The 21,226-nt window shown below is 52.2% G+C and overlaps 1 protein-coding gene across 1 annotated transcript in view; it reads right to left on the bottom strand.

Moving 5' to 3' along the window:
- HDX (highly divergent homeobox) overlaps window positions 1-21,226 on the bottom strand; it is a 316,379-nt gene that overhangs the window by 94,429 nt on the left and 200,724 nt on the right. The window contains exon 8 of the mRNA XM_049766600.1: window positions 18,989-19,072. Within this exon, the coding sequence (XP_049622557.1) occupies window positions 18,989-19,072 (84 nt within the window). The remainder of the gene's footprint in view (window positions 1-18,988; window positions 19,073-21,226) is intronic.

The following is a 21,226-nucleotide window of genomic DNA, read 5'->3' as shown; positions in this document are numbered from 1 at the left end:
TGCTCTACATACCCCTTGATTACAATAAAATGTCCATCTTTGTCCCTTACAACCTTCCTGAGTATATAGTTTGCATTATCTGATATTAGTATGGCCACTCCAGCTTTTTTATGGGTGTTGTTTGGTTAGATAATTTTTCTCCAGCCTTTTATTTTGAGTCTATATTTGTTCTGACTATTCAGGTGTGTTTCTTGTAGGCAGCAGAAGGTTGGATTGAGTTTTTTTATCCATTTAGCCACTCTGTGTCTCTTAACTGGTGCATTCAGTCCATTGACGTTGAAAGAATTGTCCTGGGATTTATTGCCATCTTTATATCGAAATTTGGTGTGTCTTTTGGTTAGTCTTGTCTTAAATTAGGTCTTTCAGTTTTTCTCTTAAGACTGGTTTTGAGTCTGTAAAGATTCTGAGCTGTTTTTTGTCTGTGAAACCATGTATTCTTCCATCAAATCCGAAAGTGAGTTTTGCTGGGTACAGTATTCTAGGTGAAGCATTCATTTCTTTCCGTCTTGTCACAATATCCCACCACTGCTTTCTGGCCTGGAGTGTTTCTGGTGACAGGTCTGCTCTAAATCTCAAGGATGCTTGCTTGAACGTAATTTCCCCTTTTTATCTTTCTGTTTTCAGAATTCTGTCTCTATCTGTGGGATTCATCATTGTGACTAGAATGTGTCTTGAGGTATTTTTTCAGGGGTCTCTTTTGTTTGGTACTCTTCGAGCATGCAGGATTTGATCACATGTATTCTTTAACTCTGGAAGTTTCTCCTTAGTTATGTTCTTGACCATTGATTCTTCCTGGAAATTTTCTTCCTAGGTCTCTGAGACTCCAATAATTCTTAAGTTGTTTCTGTTGAGCTTATCATAGACTTCTATTTTAATCTGTTCCCATTCTTTCACTAATTTTTCCATTGTCTGTTCATTTGCTTTTTTTTCCCAATCTCTCCTGCTGTATGGAATTATTATTTATCTCATCTTCCACAGCACCAAGTCTATTCTCAGCTTCTGATACCCTGTCCCAGAGCTTATCCATTTTGTCATTCACTTTATTTACTGAGTTTTTTAGGCCTGTTTGTTGACATGTTATTTCAGTTTGGAGTTTCGTGATTTCTATCTTTATATTTTCTTGGTTCTTATTACTGTTCTGTTCAACTCTATCCATGGTTTTTTTGAGTTCGTTGAGCATCTTCCATATTGCTAGTCTAAAGTCCTTATCTGAGAGGTTGATTATTTGGTTGGTAATTATCTTGTCATCAGAACTGTCATCTTCATTCTCTATGTCTGGTGCTGGTCTGCATTGTTTCCCTATTGTCACACTTGTATTGTGGGTTTTTCTACGTGTTGTGGTGGTATTCATTGGCTAAATGATACAGGCAGCACACTCCTCTGGCTCCGCCCTTTCTGGATGGGTCGACTTGCCTCCAATGGAGGGGAGTCCTCCGTGGATGAAGCCTCACACAGGATCAAATCTTAGGCCCAAGCACACAGCAGAGAAGACAGTCCGGAGAGAAATGCTGGGCTTCAGTGATCCAGCACAGTTCTTAGTGTGATTTTTTCTTCTTGTTGTGATGGTGTTCTTTTCTTAGAAATAGTGCACGGCCGCGTAACAAAGCAAAGCGACCATGCTCTGCTGGAGCCTCTTTTCAGCCCACTCCGAAGAGGTTCACACAACAGGGTAGTAGAGAGACACACACAGGCAGCACTCACAATTTTTCACAGTCACGCCCCACTGGGCAGGCATAGTTTCATGGATTTTCCAAGCCTGACATCACAAACAGGGACCTGGCTTCTGCAAAGCATAGCCGGTTTTTTACATTATGGAGCAGTTCCTTGGCGTTCTGCCCAGAATAGGCCTCTGTGAGAGCAAGTTTTCTGGAGCCTCTTTTCGGCCCACTCCCAAGAAGTGCACGCAACAGGATAGTAGACAGACAACACAGGCAGAACTCAATATTTTTCACAGTCGCGCCCCAATGGGCAGGCGTAGTTTCCAAGGAGAATGTTCTTTACATGGCTGAAACCTAACCACAATTATGTTTGTAATCAAGGTGTTTAAATTAAGATATTTTTTTAAAAAGGAATAAGCTCCGAGGTGATAGAGTGATTCTGTTTCTTGTTAAAATTTTTCATGTGAATAAATGAGTTTGTGACAAAAATTTTATAAGATGTCATACTTATTTAAGATGTGCTTAGGACACAGAGGCTCGGCTGGGACCAGAACACTCCACATGCCAGGATTTCGTGGGCTTTTGACTGGTATGATGGGGGCTCTGGGCAGGACAGCTAGCCATAGGACCCTGGGCTGACCACTTTGTCCAGGAGAGCATGATTCCCCCCACACCAGGCGGGTCTTCAGGGCCACGCCTGGTTAATCGGGCCTTGGGGGGAGGGGGTGAGAAATTCCTCCCTAGGCATCCAAAAACTACAGAGCCTTGGCTGGGCCCAGAACACTCCGAATGCCAGGATTTCTTGGTGTGTTTGCCTGGTATGTTGGGGGCTCTGGGCAGGACAGCTAGCCATAGGACCCCTGGGCTGACCACTTAGTCCAGGGGAACAAGATTCCCCCACACCAGGCGGGTCTTCAGGGCCACGCCTGGTTAATCGGGCCCTGGGGGGAGGGGGTGAGAAATCCTTCCTAGGCATCCAAAAACCACAGAGGCTCGGCTGGGACCAGAACACTCCACATGCCAGGATTTCGTGGGCTTTTGACTGGTATGATGGGGGCTCTGGGCAGGACAGCTAGCCATAGGACCCTGGGCTGACCACTTTGTCCAGGAGAGCATGATTCCCCCCACACCAGGCGGGTCTTCAGGGCCACGCCTGGTTAATCGGGCCTTGGGGGGAGGGGGTGAGAAATTCCTCCCTAGGCATCCAAAAACTGCAGAGCCTTGGCTGGGCCCAGAACACTCCGAATGCCAGGATTTCTTGGTGTGTTTGCCTGGTATGTTGGGGGCTCTGGGCAGGACAGCTAGCCATAGGACCCCTGGGCTGACCACTTAGTCCAGGGGAACAAGATTCCCCCACACCAGGCGGGTCTTCAGGGCCACGCCTGGTTAATCGGGCCCTGGGGGGAGGGGGTGAGAAATCCTTCCTAGGCATCCAAAAACCACAGAGGCTCGGCTGGGACCAGAACACTCCACATGCCAGGATTTCGTGGGCTTTTGACTGGTATGATGGGGGCTCTGGGCAGGACAGCTAGCCATAGGACCCTGGGCTGACCACTTTGTCCAGGAGAGCATGATTCCCCCCCACACCAGGCGGGTCTTCAGGGCCACGCCTGGTTAATCGGGCCTTGGGGGGAGGGGGTGAGAAATTCCTCCCTAGGCATCCAAAAACTGCAGAGCCTTGGCTGGGCCCAGAACACTCCGAATGCCAGGATTTCTTGGTGTGTTTGCCTGGTATGTTGGGGGCTCTGGGCAGGACAGCTAGCCATAGGACCCCTGGGCTGACCACTTAGTCCAGGGGAACAAGATTCCCCCACACCAGGCGGGTCTTCAGGGCCACGCCTGGTTAATCGGGCCCTGGGGGGAGGGGGTGAGAAATCCTTCCTAGGCATCCAAAAACCACAGAGGCTCGGCTGGGACCAGAACACTCCACATGCCAGGATTTCGTGGGCTTTTGACTGGTATGATGGGGGCTCTGGGCAGGACAGCTAGCCATAGGACCCTGGGCTGACCACTTTGTCCAGGAGAGCATGATTCCCCCCACACCAGGCGGGTCTTCAGGGCCACGCCTGGTTAATCGGGCCTTGGGGGGAGGGGGTGAGAAATTCCTCCCTAGGCATCCAAAAACTGCAGAGCCTTGGCTGGGCCCAGAACACTCCGAATGCCAGGATTTCTTGGTGTGTTTGCCTGGTATGTTGGGGGCTCTGGGCAGGACAGCTAGCCATAGGACCCCTGGGCTGACCACTTAGTCCAGGGGAACAAGATTCCCCCACACCAGGCGGGTCTTCAGGGCCACGCCTGGTTAATCGGGCCCTGGGGGGAGGGGGTGAGAAATCCTTCCTAGGCATCCAAAAACCACAGAGGCTCGGCTGGGACCAGAACACTCCACATGCCAGGATTTCGTGGGCTTTTGACTGGTATGATGGGGGCTCTGGGCAGGACAGCTAGCCATAGGACCCTGGGCTGACCACTTTGTCCAGGAGAGCATGATTCCCCCCACACCAGGCGGGTCTTCAGGGCCACGCCTGGTTAATCGGGCCTTGGGGGGAGGGGGTGAGAAATTCCTCCCTAGGCATCCAAAAACTGCAGAGCCTTGGCTGGGCCCAGAACACTCCGAATGCCAGGATTTCTTGGTGTGTTTGCCTGGTATGTTGGGGGCTCTGGGCAGGACAGCTAGCCATAGGACCCCTGGGCTGACCACTTAGTCCAGGGGAACAAGATTCCCCCACACCAGGCGGGTCTTCAGGGCCACGCCTGGTTAATCGGGCCCTGGGGGGAGGGGGTGAGAAATCCTTCCTAGGCATCCAAAAACCACAGAGGCTCGGCTGGGACCAGAACACTCCACATGCCAGGATTTCGTGGGCTTTTGACTGGTATGATGGGGGCTCTGGGCAGGACAGCTAGCCATAGGACCCTGGGCTGACCACTTTGTCCAGGAGAGCATGATTCCCCCCACACCAGGCGGGTCTTCAGGGCCACGCCTGGTTAATCGGGCCTTGGGGGGAGGGGGTGAGAAATTCCTCCCTAGGCATCCAAAAACTGCAGAGCCTTGGCTGGGCCCAGAACACTCCGAATGCCAGGATTTCTTGGTGTGTTTGCCTGGTATGTTGGGGGCTCTGGGCAGGACAGCTAGCCATAGGACCCCTGGGCTGACCACTTAGTCCAGGGGAACAAGATTCCCCCACACCAGGCGGGTCTTCAGGGCCACGCCTGGTTAATCGGGCCCTGGGGGGAGGGGGTGAGAAATCCTTCCTAGGCATCCAAAAACCACAGAGGCTCGGCTGGGACCAGAACACTCCACATGCCAGGATTTCGTGGGCTTTTGACTGGTATGATGGGGGCTCTGGGCAGGACAGCTAGCCATAGGACCCTGGGCTGACCACTTTGTCCAGGAGAGCATGATTCCCCCCACACCAGGCGGGTCTTCAGGGCCACGCCTGGTTAATCGGGCCTTGGGGGGAGGGGGTGAGAAATTCCTCCCTAGGCATCCAAAAACTGCAGAGCCTTGGCTGGGCCCAGAACACTCCGAATGCCAGGATTTCTTGGTGTGTTTGCCTGGTATGTTGGGGGCTCTGGGCAGGACAGCTAGCCATAGGACCCCTGGGCTGACCACTTAGTCCAGGGGAACAAGATTCCCCCACACCAGGCGGGTCTTCAGGGCCACGCCTGGTTAATCGGGCCCTGGGGGGAGGGGGTGAGAAATCCTTCCTAGGCATCCAAAAACCACAGAGGCTCGGCTGGGACCAGAACACTCCACATGCCAGGATTTCGTGGGCTTTTGACTGGTATGATGGGGGCTCTGGGCAGGACAGCTAGCCATAGGACCCTGGGCTGACCACTTTGTCCAGGAGAGCATGATTCCCCCCACACCAGGCGGGTCTTCAGGGCCACGCCTGGTTAATCGGGCCTTGGGGGGAGGGGGTGAGAAATTCCTCCCTAGGCATCCAAAAACTGCAGAGCCTTGGCTGGGCCCAGAACACTCCGAATGCCAGGATTTCTTGGTGTGTTTGCCTGGTATGTTGGGGGCTCTGGGCAGGACAGCTAGCCATAGGACCCCTGGGCTGACCACTTAGTCCAGGGGAACAAGATTCCCCCACACCAGGCGGGTCTTCAGGGCCACGCCTGGTTAATCGGGCCCTGGGGGGAGGGGGTGAGAAATCCTTCCTAGGCATCCAAAAACCACAGAGGCTCGGCTGGGACCAGAACACTCCACATGCCAGGATTTCGTGGGCTTTTGACTGGTATGATGGGGGCTCTGGGCAGGACAGCTAGCCATAGGACCCTGGGCTGACCACTTTGTCCAGGAGAGCATGATTCCCCCCACACCAGGCGGGTCTTCAGGGCCACGCCTGGTTAATCGGGCCTTGGGGGGAGGGGGTGAGAAATTCCTCCCTAGGCATCCAAAAACTGCAGAGCCTTGGCTGGGCCCAGAACACTCCGAATGCCAGGATTTCTTGGTGTGTTTGCCTGGTATGTTGGGGGCTCTGGGCAGGACAGCTAGCCATAGGACCCCTGGGCTGACCACTTAGTCCAGGGGAACAAGATTCCCCCACACCAGGCGGGTCTTCAGGGCCACGCCTGGTTAATCGGGCCCTGGGGGGAGGGGGTGAGAAATCCTTCCTAGGCATCCAAAAACCACAGAGGCTCGGCTGGGACCAGAACACTCCACATGCCAGGATTTCGTGGGCTTTTGACTGGTATGATGGGGGCTCTGGGCAGGACAGCTAGCCATAGGACCCTGGGCTGACCACTTTGTCCAGGAGAGCATGATTCCCCCCACACCAGGCGGGTCTTCAGGGCCACGCCTGGTTAATCGGGCCTTGGGGGGAGGGGGTGAGAAATTCCTCCCTAGGCATCCAAAAACTGCAGAGCCTTGGCTGGGCCCAGAACACTCCGAATGCCAGGATTTCTTGGTGTGTTTGCCTGGTATGTTGGGGGCTCTGGGCAGGACAGCTAGCCATAGGACCCCTGGGCTGACCACTTAGTCCAGGGGAACAAGATTCCCCCACACCAGGCGGGTCTTCAGGGCCACGCCTGGTTAATCGGGCCCTGGGGGGAGGGGGTGAGAAATCCTTCCTAGGCATCCAAAAACCACAGAGGCTCGGCTGGGACCAGAACACTCCACATGCCAGGATTTCGTGGGCTTTTGACTGGTATGATGGGGGCTCTGGGCAGGACAGCTAGCCATAGGACCCTGGGCTGACCACTTTGTCCAGGAGAGCATGATTCCCCCCACACCAGGCGGGTCTTCAGGGCCACGCCTGGTTAATCGGGCCTTGGGGGGAGGGGGTGAGAAATTCCTCCCTAGGCATCCAAAAACTGCAGAGCCTTGGCTGGGCCCAGAACACTCCGAATGCCAGGATTTCTTGGTGTGTTTGCCTGGTATGTTGGGGGCTCTGGGCAGGACAGCTAGCCATAGGACCCCTGGGCTGACCACTTAGTCCAGGGGAACAAGATTCCCCCACACCAGGCGGGTCTTCAGGGCCACGCCTGGTTAATCGGGCCCTGGGGGGAGGGGGTGAGAAATCCTTCCTAGGCATCCAAAAACCACAGAGGCTCGGCTGGGACCAGAACACTCCACATGCCAGGATTTCGTGGGCTTTTGACTGGTATGATGGGGGCTCTGGGCAGGACAGCTAGCCATAGGACCCTGGGCTGACCACTTTGTCCAGGAGAGCATGATTCCCCCCACACCAGGCGGGTCTTCAGGGCCACGCCTGGTTAATCGGGCCTTGGGGGGAGGGGGTGAGAAATTCCTCCCTAGGCATCCAAAAACTGCAGAGCCTTGGCTGGGCCCAGAACACTCCGAATGCCAGGATTTCTTGGTGTGTTTGCCTGGTATGTTGGGGGCTCTGGGCAGGACAGCTAGCCATAGGACCCCTGGGCTGACCACTTAGTCCAGGGGAACAAGATTCCCCCACACCAGGCGGGTCTTCAGGGCCACGCCTGGTTAATCGGGCCCTGGGGGGAGGGGGTGAGAAATCCTTCCTAGGCATCCAAAAACCACAGAGGCTCGGCTGGGACCAGAACACTCCACATGCCAGGATTTCGTGGGCTTTTGACTGGTATGATGGGGGCTCTGGGCAGGACAGCTAGCCATAGGACCCTGGGCTGACCACTTTGTCCAGGAGAGCATGATTCCCCCCACACCAGGCGGGTCTTCAGGGCCACGCCTGGTTAATCGGGCCTTGGGGGGAGGGGGTGAGAAATTCCTCCCTAGGCATCCAAAAACTGCAGAGCCTTGGCTGGGCCCAGAACACTCCGAATGCCAGGATTTCTTGGTGTGTTTGCCTGGTATGTTGGGGGCTCTGGGCAGGACAGCTAGCCATAGGACCCCTGGGCTGACCACTTAGTCCAGGGGAACAAGATTCCCCCACACCAGGCGGGTCTTCAGGGCCACGCCTGGTTAATCGGGCCCTGGGGGGAGGGGGTGAGAAATCCTTCCTAGGCATCCAAAAACCACAGAGGCTCGGCTGGGACCAGAACACTCCACATGCCAGGATTTCGTGGGCTTTTGACTGGTATGATGGGGGCTCTGGGCAGGACAGCTAGCCATAGGACCCTGGGCTGACCACTTTGTCCAGGAGAGCATGATTCCCCCCACACCAGGCGGGTCTTCAGGGCCACGCCTGGTTAATCGGGCCTTGGGGGGAGGGGGTGAGAAATTCCTCCCTAGGCATCCAAAAACTGCAGAGCCTTGGCTGGGCCCAGAACACTCCGAATGCCAGGATTTCTTGGTGTGTTTGCCTGGTATGTTGGGGGCTCTGGGCAGGACAGCTAGCCATAGGACCCCTGGGCTGACCACTTAGTCCAGGGGAACAAGATTCCCCCACACCAGGCGGGTCTTCAGGGCCACGCCTGGTTAATCGGGCCCTGGGGGGAGGGGGTGAGAAATCCTTCCTAGGCATCCAAAAACCACAGAGGCTCGGCTGGGACCAGAACACTCCACATGCCAGGATTTCGTGGGCTTTTGACTGGTATGATGGGGGCTCTGGGCAGGACAGCTAGCCATAGGACCCTGGGCTGACCACTTTGTCCAGGAGAGCATGATTCCCCCCACACCAGGCGGGTCTTCAGGGCCACGCCTGGTTAATCGGGCCTTGGGGGGAGGGGGTGAGAAATTCCTCCCTAGGCATCCAAAAACTGCAGAGCCTTGGCTGGGCCCAGAACACTCCGAATGCCAGGATTTCTTGGTGTGTTTGCCTGGTATGTTGGGGGCTCTGGGCAGGACAGCTAGCCATAGGACCCCTGGGCTGACCACTTAGTCCAGGGGAACAAGATTCCCCCACACCAGGCGGGTCTTCAGGGCCACGCCTGGTTAATCGGGCCCTGGGGGGAGGGGGTGAGAAATCCTTCCTAGGCATCCAAAAACCACAGAGGCTCGGCTGGGACCAGAACACTCCACATGCCAGGATTTCGTGGGCTTTTGACTGGTATGATGGGGGCTCTGGGCAGGACAGCTAGCCATAGGACCCTGGGCTGACCACTTTGTCCAGGAGAGCATGATTCCCCCCACACCAGGCGGGTCTTCAGGGCCACGCCTGGTTAATCGGGCCTTGGGGGGAGGGGGTGAGAAATTCCTCCCTAGGCATCCAAAAACTGCAGAGCCTTGGCTGGGCCCAGAACACTCCGAATGCCAGGATTTCTTGGTGTGTTTGCCTGGTATGTTGGGGGCTCTGGGCAGGACAGCTAGCCATAGGACCCCTGGGCTGACCACTTAGTCCAGGGGAACAAGATTCCCCCACACCAGGCGGGTCTTCAGGGCCACGCCTGGTTAATCGGGCCCTGGGGGGAGGGGGTGAGAAATCCTTCCTAGGCATCCAAAAACCACAGAGGCTCGGCTGGGACCAGAACACTCCACATGCCAGGATTTCGTGGGCTTTTGACTGGTATGATGGGGGCTCTGGGCAGGACAGCTAGCCATAGGACCCTGGGCTGACCACTTTGTCCAGGAGAGCATGATTCCCCCCACACCAGGCGGGTCTTCAGGGCCACGCCTGGTTAATCGGGCCTTGGGGGGAGGGGGTGAGAAATTCCTCCCTAGGCATCCAAAAACTGCAGAGCCTTGGCTGGGCCCAGAACACTCCGAATGCCAGGATTTCTTGGTGTGTTTGCCTGGTATGTTGGGGGCTCTGGGCAGGACAGCTAGCCATAGGACCCCTGGGCTGACCACTTAGTCCAGGGGAACAAGATTCCCCCACACCAGGCGGGTCTTCAGGGCCACGCCTGGTTAATCGGGCCCTGGGGGGAGGGGGTGAGAAATCCTTCCTAGGCATCCAAAAACCACAGAGGCTCGGCTGGGACCAGAACACTCCACATGCCAGGATTTCGTGGGCTTTTGACTGGTATGATGGGGGCTCTGGGCAGGACAGCTAGCCATAGGACCCTGGGCTGACCACTTTGTCCAGGAGAGCATGATTCCCCCCACACCAGGCGGGTCTTCAGGGCCACGCCTGGTTAATCGGGCCTTGGGGGGAGGGGGTGAGAAATTCCTCCCTAGGCATCCAAAAACTGCAGAGCCTTGGCTGGGCCCAGAACACTCCGAATGCCAGGATTTCTTGGTGTGTTTGCCTGGTATGTTGGGGGCTCTGGGCAGGACAGCTAGCCATAGGACCCCTGGGCTGACCACTTAGTCCAGGGGAACAAGATTCCCCCACACCAGGCGGGTCTTCAGGGCCACGCCTGGTTAATCGGGCCCTGGGGGGAGGGGGTGAGAAATCCTTCCTAGGCATCCAAAAACCACAGAGGCTCGGCTGGGACCAGAACACTCCACATGCCAGGATTTCGTGGGCTTTTGACTGGTATGATGGGGGCTCTGGGCAGGACAGCTAGCCATAGGACCCTGGGCTGACCACTTTGTCCAGGAGAGCATGATTCCCCCCACACCAGGCGGGTCTTCAGGGCCACGCCTGGTTAATCGGGCCTTGGGGGGAGGGGGTGAGAAATTCCTCCCTAGGCATCCAAAAACTGCAGAGCCTTGGCTGGGCCCAGAACACTCCGAATGCCAGGATTTCTTGGTGTGTTTGCCTGGTATGTTGGGGGCTCTGGGCAGGACAGCTAGCCATAGGACCCCTGGGCTGACCACTTAGTCCAGGGGAACAAGATTCCCCCACACCAGGCGGGTCTTCAGGGCCACGCCTGGTTAATCGGGCCCTGGGGGGAGGGGGTGAGAAATCCTTCCTAGGCATCCAAAAACCACAGAGGCTCGGCTGGGACCAGAACACTCCACATGCCAGGATTTCGTGGGCTTTTGACTGGTATGATGGGGGCTCTGGGCAGGACAGCTAGCCATAGGACCCTGGGCTGACCACTTTGTCCAGGAGAGCATGATTCCCCCCACACCAGGCGGGTCTTCAGGGCCACGCCTGGTTAATCGGGCCTTGGGGGGAGGGGGTGAGAAATTCCTCCCTAGGCATCCAAAAACTGCAGAGCCTTGGCTGGGCCCAGAACACTCCGAATGCCAGGATTTCTTGGTGTGTTTGCCTGGTATGTTGGGGGCTCTGGGCAGGACAGCTAGCCATAGGACCCCTGGGCTGACCACTTAGTCCAGGGGAACAAGATTCCCCCACACCAGGCGGGTCTTCAGGGCCACGCCTGGTTAATCGGGCCCTGGGGGGAGGGGGTGAGAAATCCTTCCTAGGCATCCAAAAACCACAGAGGCTCGGCTGGGACCAGAACACTCCACATGCCAGGATTTCGTGGGCTTTTGACTGGTATGATGGGGGCTCTGGGCAGGACAGCTAGCCATAGGACCCTGGGCTGACCACTTTGTCCAGGAGAGCATGATTCCCCCCACACCAGGCGGGTCTTCAGGGCCACGCCTGGTTAATCGGGCCTTGGGGGGAGGGGGTGAGAAATTCCTCCCTAGGCATCCAAAAACTGCAGAGCCTTGGCTGGGCCCAGAACACTCCGAATGCCAGGATTTCTTGGTGTGTTTGCCTGGTATGTTGGGGGCTCTGGGCAGGACAGCTAGCCATAGGACCCCTGGGCTGACCACTTAGTCCAGGGGAACAAGATTCCCCCACACCAGGCGGGTCTTCAGGGCCACGCCTGGTTAATCGGGCCCTGGGGGGAGGGGGTGAGAAATCCTTCCTAGGCATCCAAAAACCACAGAGGCTCGGCTGGGACCAGAACACTCCACATGCCAGGATTTCGTGGGCTTTTGACTGGTATGATGGGGGCTCTGGGCAGGACAGCTAGCCATAGGACCCTGGGCTGACCACTTTGTCCAGGAGAGCATGATTCCCCCCACACCAGGCGGGTCTTCAGGGCCACGCCTGGTTAATCGGGCCTTGGGGGGAGGGGGTGAGAAATTCCTCCCTAGGCATCCAAAAACTGCAGAGCCTTGGCTGGGCCCAGAACACTCCGAATGCCAGGATTTCTTGGTGTGTTTGCCTGGTATGTTGGGGGCTCTGGGCAGGACAGCTAGCCATAGGACCCCTGGGCTGACCACTTAGTCCAGGGGAACAAGATTCCCCCACACCAGGCGGGTCTTCAGGGCCACGCCTGGTTAATCGGGCCCTGGGGGGAGGGGGTGAGAAATCCTTCCTAGGCATCCAAAAACCACAGAGGCTCGGCTGGGACCAGAACACTCCACATGCCAGGATTTCGTGGGCTTTTGACTGGTATGATGGGGGCTCTGGGCAGGACAGCTAGCCATAGGACCCTGGGCTGACCACTTTGTCCAGGAGAGCATGATTCCCCCCACACCAGGCGGGTCTTCAGGGCCACGCCTGGTTAATCGGGCCTTGGGGGGAGGGGGTGAGAAATTCCTCCCTAGGCATCCAAAAACTGCAGAGCCTTGGCTGGGCCCAGAACACTCCGAATGCCAGGATTTCTTGGTGTGTTTGCCTGGTATGTTGGGGGCTCTGGGCAGGACAGCTAGCCATAGGACCCCTGGGCTGACCACTTAGTCCAGGGGAACAAGATTCCCCCACACCAGGCGGGTCTTCAGGGCCACGCCTGGTTAATCGGGCCCTGGGGGGAGGGGGTGAGAAATCCTTCCTAGGCATCCAAAAACCACAGAGGCTCGGCTGGGACCAGAACACTCCACATGCCAGGATTTCGTGGGCTTTTGACTGGTATGATGGGGGCTCTGGGCAGGACAGCTAGCCATAGGACCCTGGGCTGACCACTTTGTCCAGGAGAGCATGATTCCCCCCCACACCAGGCGGGTCTTCAGGGCCACGCCTGGTTAATCGGGCCGTGGGGGGAGGGGGTGAGAAATTCCTCCCTAGGCATCCAAAAACTGCAGAGCCTTGGCTGGGCCCAGAACACTCCGAATGCCAGGATTTCTTGGTGTGTTTGCCTGGTATGTTGGGGGCTCTGGGCAGGACAGCTAGCCATAGGACCCCTGGGCTGACCACTTAGTCCAGGGGAACAAGATTCCCCCACACCAGGCGGGTCTTCAGGGCCACGCCTGGTTAATCGGGCCCTGGGGGGAGGGGGTGAGAAATCCTTCCTAGGCATCCAAAAACCACAGAGGCTCGGCTGGGACCAGAACACTCCACATGCCAGGATTTCGTGGGCTTTTGACTGGTATGATGGGGGCTCTGGGCAGGACAGCTAGCCATAGGACCCTGGGCTGACCACTTTGTCCAGGAGAGCATGATTCCCCCCCACACCAGGCGGGTCTTCAGGGCCACGCCTGGTTAATCGGGCCTTGGGGGGAGGGGGTGAGAAATTCCTCCCTAGGCATCCAAAAACTGCAGAGCCTTGGCTGGGCCCAGAACACTCCGAATGCCAGGATTTCTTGGTGTGTTTGCCTGGTATGTTGGGGGCTCTGGGCAGGACAGCTAGCCATAGGACCCCTGGGCTGACCACTTAGTCCAGGGGAACAAGATTCCCCCACACCAGGCGGGTCTTCAGGGCCACGCCTGGTTAATCGGGCCCTGGGGGGAGGGGGTGAGAAATCCTTCCTAGGCATCCAAAAACCACAGAGGCTCGGCTGGGACCAGAACACTCCACATGCCAGGATTTCGTGGGCTTTTGACTGGTATGATGGGGGCTCTGGGCAGGACAGCTAGCCATAGGACCCTGGGCTGACCACTTTGTCCAGGAGAGCATGATTCCCCCCACACCAGGCGGGTCTTCAGGGCCACGCCTGGTTAATCGGGCCTTGGGGGGAGGGGGTGAGAAATTCCTCCCTAGGCATCCAAAAACTGCAGAGCCTTGGCTGGGCCCAGAACACTCCGAATGCCAGGATTTCTTGGTGTGTTTGCCTGGTATGTTGGGGGCTCTGGGCAGGACAGCTAGCCATAGGACCCCTGGGCTGACCACTTAGTCCAGGGGAACAAGATTCCCCCACACCAGGCGGGTCTTCAGGGCCACGCCTGGTTAATCGGGCCCTGGGGGGAGGGGGTGAGAAATCCTTCCTAGGCATCCAAAAACCACAGAGGCTCGGCTGGGACCAGAACACTCCACATGCCAGGATTTCGTGGGCTTTTGACTGGTATGATGGGGGCTCTGGGCAGGACAGCTAGCCATAGGACCCTGGGCTGACCACTTTGTCCAGGAGAGCATGATTCCCCCCACACCAGGCGGGTCTTCAGGGCCACGCCTGGTTAATCGGGCCTTGGGGGGAGGGGGTGAGAAATTCCTCCCTAGGCATCCAAAAACTGCAGAGCCTTGGCTGGGCCCAGAACACTCCGAATGCCAGGATTTCTTGGTGTGTTTGCCTGGTATGTTGGGGGCTCTGGGCAGGACAGCTAGCCATAGGACCCCTGGGCTGACCACTTAGTCCAGGGGAACAAGATTCCCCCACACCAGGCGGGTCTTCAGGGCCACGCCTGGTTAATCGGGCCCTGGGGGGAGGGGGTGAGAAATCCTTCCTAGGCATCCAAAAACCACAGAGGCTCGGCTGGGACCAGAACACTCCACATGCCAGGATTTCGTGGGCTTTTGACTGGTATGATGGGGGCTCTGGGCAGGACAGCTAGCCATAGGACCCTGGGCTGACCACTTTGTCCAGGAGAGCATGATTCCCCCCACACCAGGCGGGTCTTCAGGGCCACGCCTGGTTAATCGGGCCTTGGGGGGAGGGGGTGAGAAATTCCTCCCTAGGCATCCAAAAACTGCAGAGCCTTGGCTGGGCCCAGAACACTCCGAATGCCAGGATTTCTTGGTGTGTTTGCCTGGTATGTTGGGGGCTCTGGGCAGGACAGCTAGCCATAGGACCCCTGGGCTGACCACTTAGTCCAGGGGAACAAGATTCCCCCACACCAGGCGGGTCTTCAGGGCCACGCCTGGTTAATCGGGCCCTGGGGGGAGGGGGTGAGAAATCCTTCCTAGGCATCCAAAAACCACAGAGGCTCGGCTGGGACCAGAACACTCCACATGCCAGGATTTCGTGGGCTTTTGACTGGTATGATGGGGGCTCTGGGCAGGACAGCTAGCCATAGGACCCTGGGCTGACCACTTTGTCCAGGAGAGCATGATTCCCCCCACACCAGGCGGGTCTTCAGGGCCACGCCTGGTTAATCGGGCCTTGGGGGGAGGGGGTGAGAAATTCCTCCCTAGGCATCCAAAAACTGCAGAGCCTTGGCTGGGCCCAGAACACTCCGAATGCCAGGATTTCTTGGTGTGTTTGCCTGGTATGTTGGGGGCTCTGGGCAGGACAGCTAGCCATAGGACCCCTGGGCTGACCACTTAGTCCAGGGGAACAAGATTCCCCCACACCAGGCGGGTCTTCAGGGCCACGCCTGGTTAATCGGGCCCTGGGGGGAGGGGGTGAGAAATCCTTCCTAGGCATCCAAAAACCACAGAGGCTCGGCTGGGACCAGAACACTCCACATGCCAGGATTTCGTGGGCTTTTGACTGGTATGATGGGGGCTCTGGGCAGGACAGCTAGCCATAGGACCCTGGGCTGACCACTTTGTCCAGGAGAGCATGATTCCCCCCACACCAGGCGGGTCTTCAGGGCCACGCCTGGTTAATCGGGCCTTGGGGGGAGGGGGTGAGAAATTCCTCCCTAGGCATCCAAAAACTGCAGAGCCTTGGCTGGGCCCAGAACACTCCGAATGCCAGGATTTCTTGGTGTGTTTGCCTGGTATGTTGGGGGCTCTGGGCAGGACAGCTAGCCATAGGACCCCTGGGCTGACCACTTAGTCCAGGGGAACAAGATTCCCCCACACCAGGCGGGTCTTCAGGGCCACGCCTGGTTAATCGGGCCCTGGGGGGAGGGGGTGAGAAATCCTTCCTAGGCATCCAAAAACCACAGAGGCTCGGCTGGGACCAGAACACTCCACATGCCAGGATTTCGTGGGCTTTTGACTGGTATGATGGGGGCTCTGGGCAGGACAGCTAGCCATAGGACCCTGGGCTGACCACTTTGTCCAGGAGAGCATGATTCCCCCTACACCAGGCGGGTCTTCAGGGCCACGCCTGGTTAATCGGGCCTTGGGGGGAGGGGGTGAGAAATTCCTCCCTAGGCATCCAAAAACTGCAGAGCCTTGGCTGGGCCCAGAACACTCCGAATGCCAGGATTTCTTGGTGTGTTTGCCTGGTATGTTGGGGGCTCTGGGCAGGACAGCTAGCCATAGGACCCCTGGGCTGACCACTTAGTCCAGGGGAACAAGATTCCCCCACACCAGGCGGGTCTTCAGGGCCACGCCTGGTTAATCGGGCCCTGGGGGGAGGGGGTGAGAAATCCTTCCTAGGCATCCAAAAACCACAGAGGCTCGGCTGGGACCAGAACACTCCACATGCCAGGATTTCGTGGGCTTTTGACTGGTATGATGGGGGCTCTGGGCAGGACAGCTAGCCATAGGACCCTGGGCTGACCACTTTGTCCAGGAGAGCATGATTCCCCCTACACCAGGCGGGTCTTCAGGGCCACGCCTGGTTAATCGGGCCTTGGGGGGAGGGGGTGAGAAATTCCTCCCTAGGCATCCAAAAACTACAGAACCGCGCGGGGGCTTACGCCCCCGCGCGTACTTCATGTATTTCATGTATTCAGAATATCCCTTATTCTTATGTTATGTTTTCCGTACACAGAATGTTTATTTTGTATTCTCCCCTTTCCCACACCCCTACAAAGCTCTTTTTCACTCCTTAACTCTCTAACCCCTTCTCAAACATCACTAATCTAGTTTTCTCTTTTTAACTTCAGTAGTGTAGAATCGTAATCACAGTCCAAAGCTGTGCATTGTGTATGACAACCCCAAACTGTTTCAAGATACATAAAATGGACACGTATTTCTTTAGAATATTTTGTGTTTTTTCTCTGACAGCTATAATTCTTACTAAATGTTGTCTTATATAGTGATGATTCTAACCACTTTTTATGTTCTCTTTTTGAGCTGTTTAACAAGGAATTTTGGTGGAAGAGTCCCCCAGTTTAATGCTTATGATTGAATCATGTCAATGGAATCATTGTAATTGTTCTTATGGCCCCCATACGCGCCAATAACACCATGTGGCATTGCTTCTTATTTGCATAGGCACATTAAAATGGGAAAATAGTATAAATACAAATAAGATCCTATCTAATAGAGATTAGAACACACAAACCTTGTAGTGCAAAGGGACCTTACACCCTGAACATTGACATAACGACCTGGCACAGACGTCAGAAGAAAGGGCATATTCCATTCTCCCCTGAACCAGGAAAGCCATCCACGAAACATCCAGGCTGGTCTATAACATCACTTGGAAGCAATCCTCTACCATGGAAGACCTACACTGCTCAGACTTCGACCTGCTCAAAAGAGACTTCCCTTAACACTGAGAAGACTTAACAACAACAACGACCGGCTTACAGGACAGGGCTCCCTGCATTGCCCTTTGATTGTGAGGTGAAAGGAGAGGATGCTCCACGTCCTGACTTCAATGTAAGATATGCAGATTCCAGGATCTTTAATACAGAAACATGATACCAACAACAGAGACTGTGTGAAAAATAAAAGTGTGTTGGCACTACAGACAATGTATTGGATTGGACGATCTAGCTTGCTTGGAGCCTAGACTTGGTCTTGTGCCAGGAAACTTCAGGGGTCTGGTCTCTTTGTACTTAGGCCAAGGTTATTTCTTTCCATGTTCCTCATATTTTGGTGAGCCTATGCAAACAACAATTGCCACTCTAACACCATTCTTACTGTGCTCCTTTAACTCTAATCCTTAAAAAGAACTCACTTAAAATTTGAGGTTAACTTAAGCTAATATGCATGTATATGGAAATGTAAGAAAATACTATGCCTGTAATGTTTAAGGAGTTACGTAAGTTTTATGGCTTTAGATTGCCTTGTGTACTGTTAAGAAATATTATAATGTATTACAATCTGGGGACTTGAGGGACAAAGTAATTGTACATGGATTCTGTGTTATTTATCTTAATGTTCTTTGGCTGAAATTTCAAAGTTAATATATCAGCAAGGGGACTTCTGAGAATTATGTTATGGGTGATTGTCCTTCCACTGTAACTTTACCTTGTCCTCTTACTTTGCACCCTTGTTCTCATAATTAAAAATAAAAATTTAAAAAAAAAAAAAAAAAAAAAAAAAAAAAAAAAAGATGTGCTTAGGACATGACTGCAGCTCAGTGGAAAAATAAATGATTTTTTGCATATTTAAGGGCCAGAGTTTCTATCTAGTGTACCATAGCGACAAAAGGGAAAAGGTTATCTTCATCCATATCCATTTTTGTCTTGCTTTGTTCATGGGCCATAGATAGCCGTGTTCAGGATTTACTTCAGACTCTATGCTCAGGGGTCATTTCTGGTGCAGCTCAATAATCAGATGCTAGGGATAAAGTCTAGTTGGGCTCTTTGCAAGCCAAAGTTGTTAACTGCTGGATTATCACTCTAGCCCTCCATATTTCTTTCAAGCTTGTTTTTGGGGATTGTTTAAACTTTGTGTAGTAGCATATTATTATATTTGTTTAAAATGTGTCTTCAGAAATAAAAATTTAAAATAAAACAAGCCATTATGCCTTTTTGCTATCACTTAAAATGTTGGGCCTACAAAGTAGAGTGAACAGAAAGCTTTCCTTATACATGGCCAACCAGATTGATCTCCAGCATCCATAAGGTCTACAGCCCCTCCAGTAGTGATCCCTGAGCAAAGAGCTAGACATAAGTCCGAAGCACAGTCATAGGGGAAACCAACAAGCACAAAAGAAAGCACACACAAAATTCCAAACAAACAGGAAACCTACAAACACTAAAGAAGCAGCATTAAATTACCCTGGTTGATAATCAAATTGCCTGAATAAGTCAGTGCAGAAATCCAGAGTAATAAACGTGTCATCTGGGATTGAAATAAACGAGTACACAGGTACTTTAAAAGTACCTCATTTAATATCCCTTTTTAAATGTGGATTTTAAACTTACTTTTACCTTATAATCCAAGAGAGAATTTACTTGCTCTACTTCAGAATTGCTTATCATATCACTTTCCTCATCATCAAGTATTTCTATTTTCTGTAATACAAGAAGATTAGTTGTCATAAATAAGTGTCTGTCTAATCGTCACCATTAGACTCAGCTATGTAAAGAACATTATATGTAAATTAAATGTTCACTTTGATTAGTGGATTTTCAAATTTAAGCTACTTGGAATAAAACATAATATCTCAAATGTTTCTCAGTGTGTGTGTCTAAAGCATTTTCTTCACACTTAAATTAATGGCTGCTTAGTAAATAATTATTTTAATAATAGCAAAAATAAAAAATACCCTTCCATATTCTTAAGATTAATTAAACAAACATTCAAATTATTGTCAAATAGCTCCCTTCAATGGCAGAGCACTCTTTTTATATGAGGTTGTTCTATGTAATGACAACCACAACCAACTGATGAAAGGAATGTCTTATTTTAAATTTTAAAAGACTTCCTTTTGGGCAGGAGCAATGGCACAGTGGTAGGGCATTTGCCTTGCTTGCGACTGACACAGGACGGACTTCGGTTCAATCCCCCAGTTTCCTTTATGATCCCCCAAGTCAGGAGTGATTTCTGAGCGCAGAGCAAGAAGTAACCCTGAGCGACACCAAGTGTGGTCCAAAAAATTACAAGAAAAAAGTATTTTAAAAAAGGTTTTCTTGCAATTTCTAAAGGTATCAACATAAAACATGTACTCCAAAATTACATGTAAAATCTTATTTAATTTACAGTTCATTGGCTATATGATTAAAAGCAGACATATATAGCAATTATGAAAATAAAATTGTAATTTAAGACTGTGAGTTAGAGAGAAATATTAAAATTCTAGCATGGGAATTGAGGTAAAGTACAATTTTATAGTACTTCACACTAGGTAGGTGTTTCTTCAAAATCTATTAAAATAATGACCAACCAGCTAAGTTTTTACATAAACACTAATATCTTCAACCATGAATGTGAAGTAAGTTCTATAATCATGAATCTTGCATATTCTTAAAGAAAATAAAATAACACCTTTTTGCAGGTTTTGCTTATGAAAGACAGTTAAGGAAGAACACCTAAACATTTAAACCTGCCAACTTAAAATTTTTTTAAAAAATAGAAAAGTTCCTGCTCCACTTAAAAGCTAAGCTTTGGTTAATTAAGAGCCATTCTTTCAAAAATTAATAGTAGAAAGTCATATGAATGTTTTGAATGCAACTTCCAAGTCAGAATATATATGGTGATTTAAAATAATAAATTGAACTAGATCTATTTATTTTATTGTATTTCATAGTAGAACACAAAATCTTAAGGTTTGTAACAAACCATAAGATTGGTGAAGGTGCAGGCTTTAAATCTTGAAAATAACTACAATGAAGTTGCTTAATACTGATGTGTGGTCAGTTTAATGTGTTGATTTCTACTGTAATCACTATAAACTTGAGTCTTAATCATCTGCGCTCTTACCAGACCTCAGACATTATAATTTATTTGATGTTGTTTTGAAAATTTTATTACTATTTAGATTAGCTCTTGAGCTAAAGAGCTAAATAATGTGTAGAGGAATGCACCAAGGTCCACTGTATTGATATGTACATACAAATGGACCTTAAATTCCTTTATCATTTCTCAATATAATTGGAGGCATTAAAATTGAATGAAGATAAATCCAATCTTTAAATGATTAGCGTTTTGTCTCTGAACCAAATATTTTTTTTTTGTTTTCTAAATAATTTAGGGCCATAAAGAGTGATGCTCATGGGCTTCTTGACCCTACACTCAGGAACCACTTCTGGAGTTGTTCAGGGGACCATATGAGATGTCAGGGATTAAATCTGGGTCAGCTACTTACAGGGCGAGTGCCTTACCTGCTGGACTATCTCCAACCCTCAAATTAACTACTCTTGAACAAAATATGACAGCTAAGTGAATGAATCATATCTTCAAATATTTGCTGAAAAGGAAACTAGAGCAGAGAAATATGAACTAATATGACCATTATTTAGAGAACACAATATCCATGTCTGCACCCATAGACTCACTCAGTTTTTAAAGGAAATACAAAGGAAACTGTAAACAATTTTGGAGGCAGTCACCATGTTAGCACCAGGCCAGCTCCATAGATTCATTCTTTTCTCAAAAGAGATTGTACCAAGCCATGAAAAATCATGGATACACTAGCCACAGCACACAAAGCTGACAATCTTGGGAGG

The sequence above is a fragment of the Suncus etruscus genome, chromosome X (assembly GCF_024139225.1).
Source record: "Suncus etruscus isolate mSunEtr1 chromosome X, mSunEtr1.pri.cur, whole genome shotgun sequence".
Taxonomy (NCBI): domain Eukaryota; kingdom Metazoa; phylum Chordata; class Mammalia; order Eulipotyphla; family Soricidae; genus Suncus; species Suncus etruscus.
The sequence above is the reverse complement of the archived record's forward strand: the minus strand, read 5'-3'. Positions and strand labels throughout refer to the sequence as shown.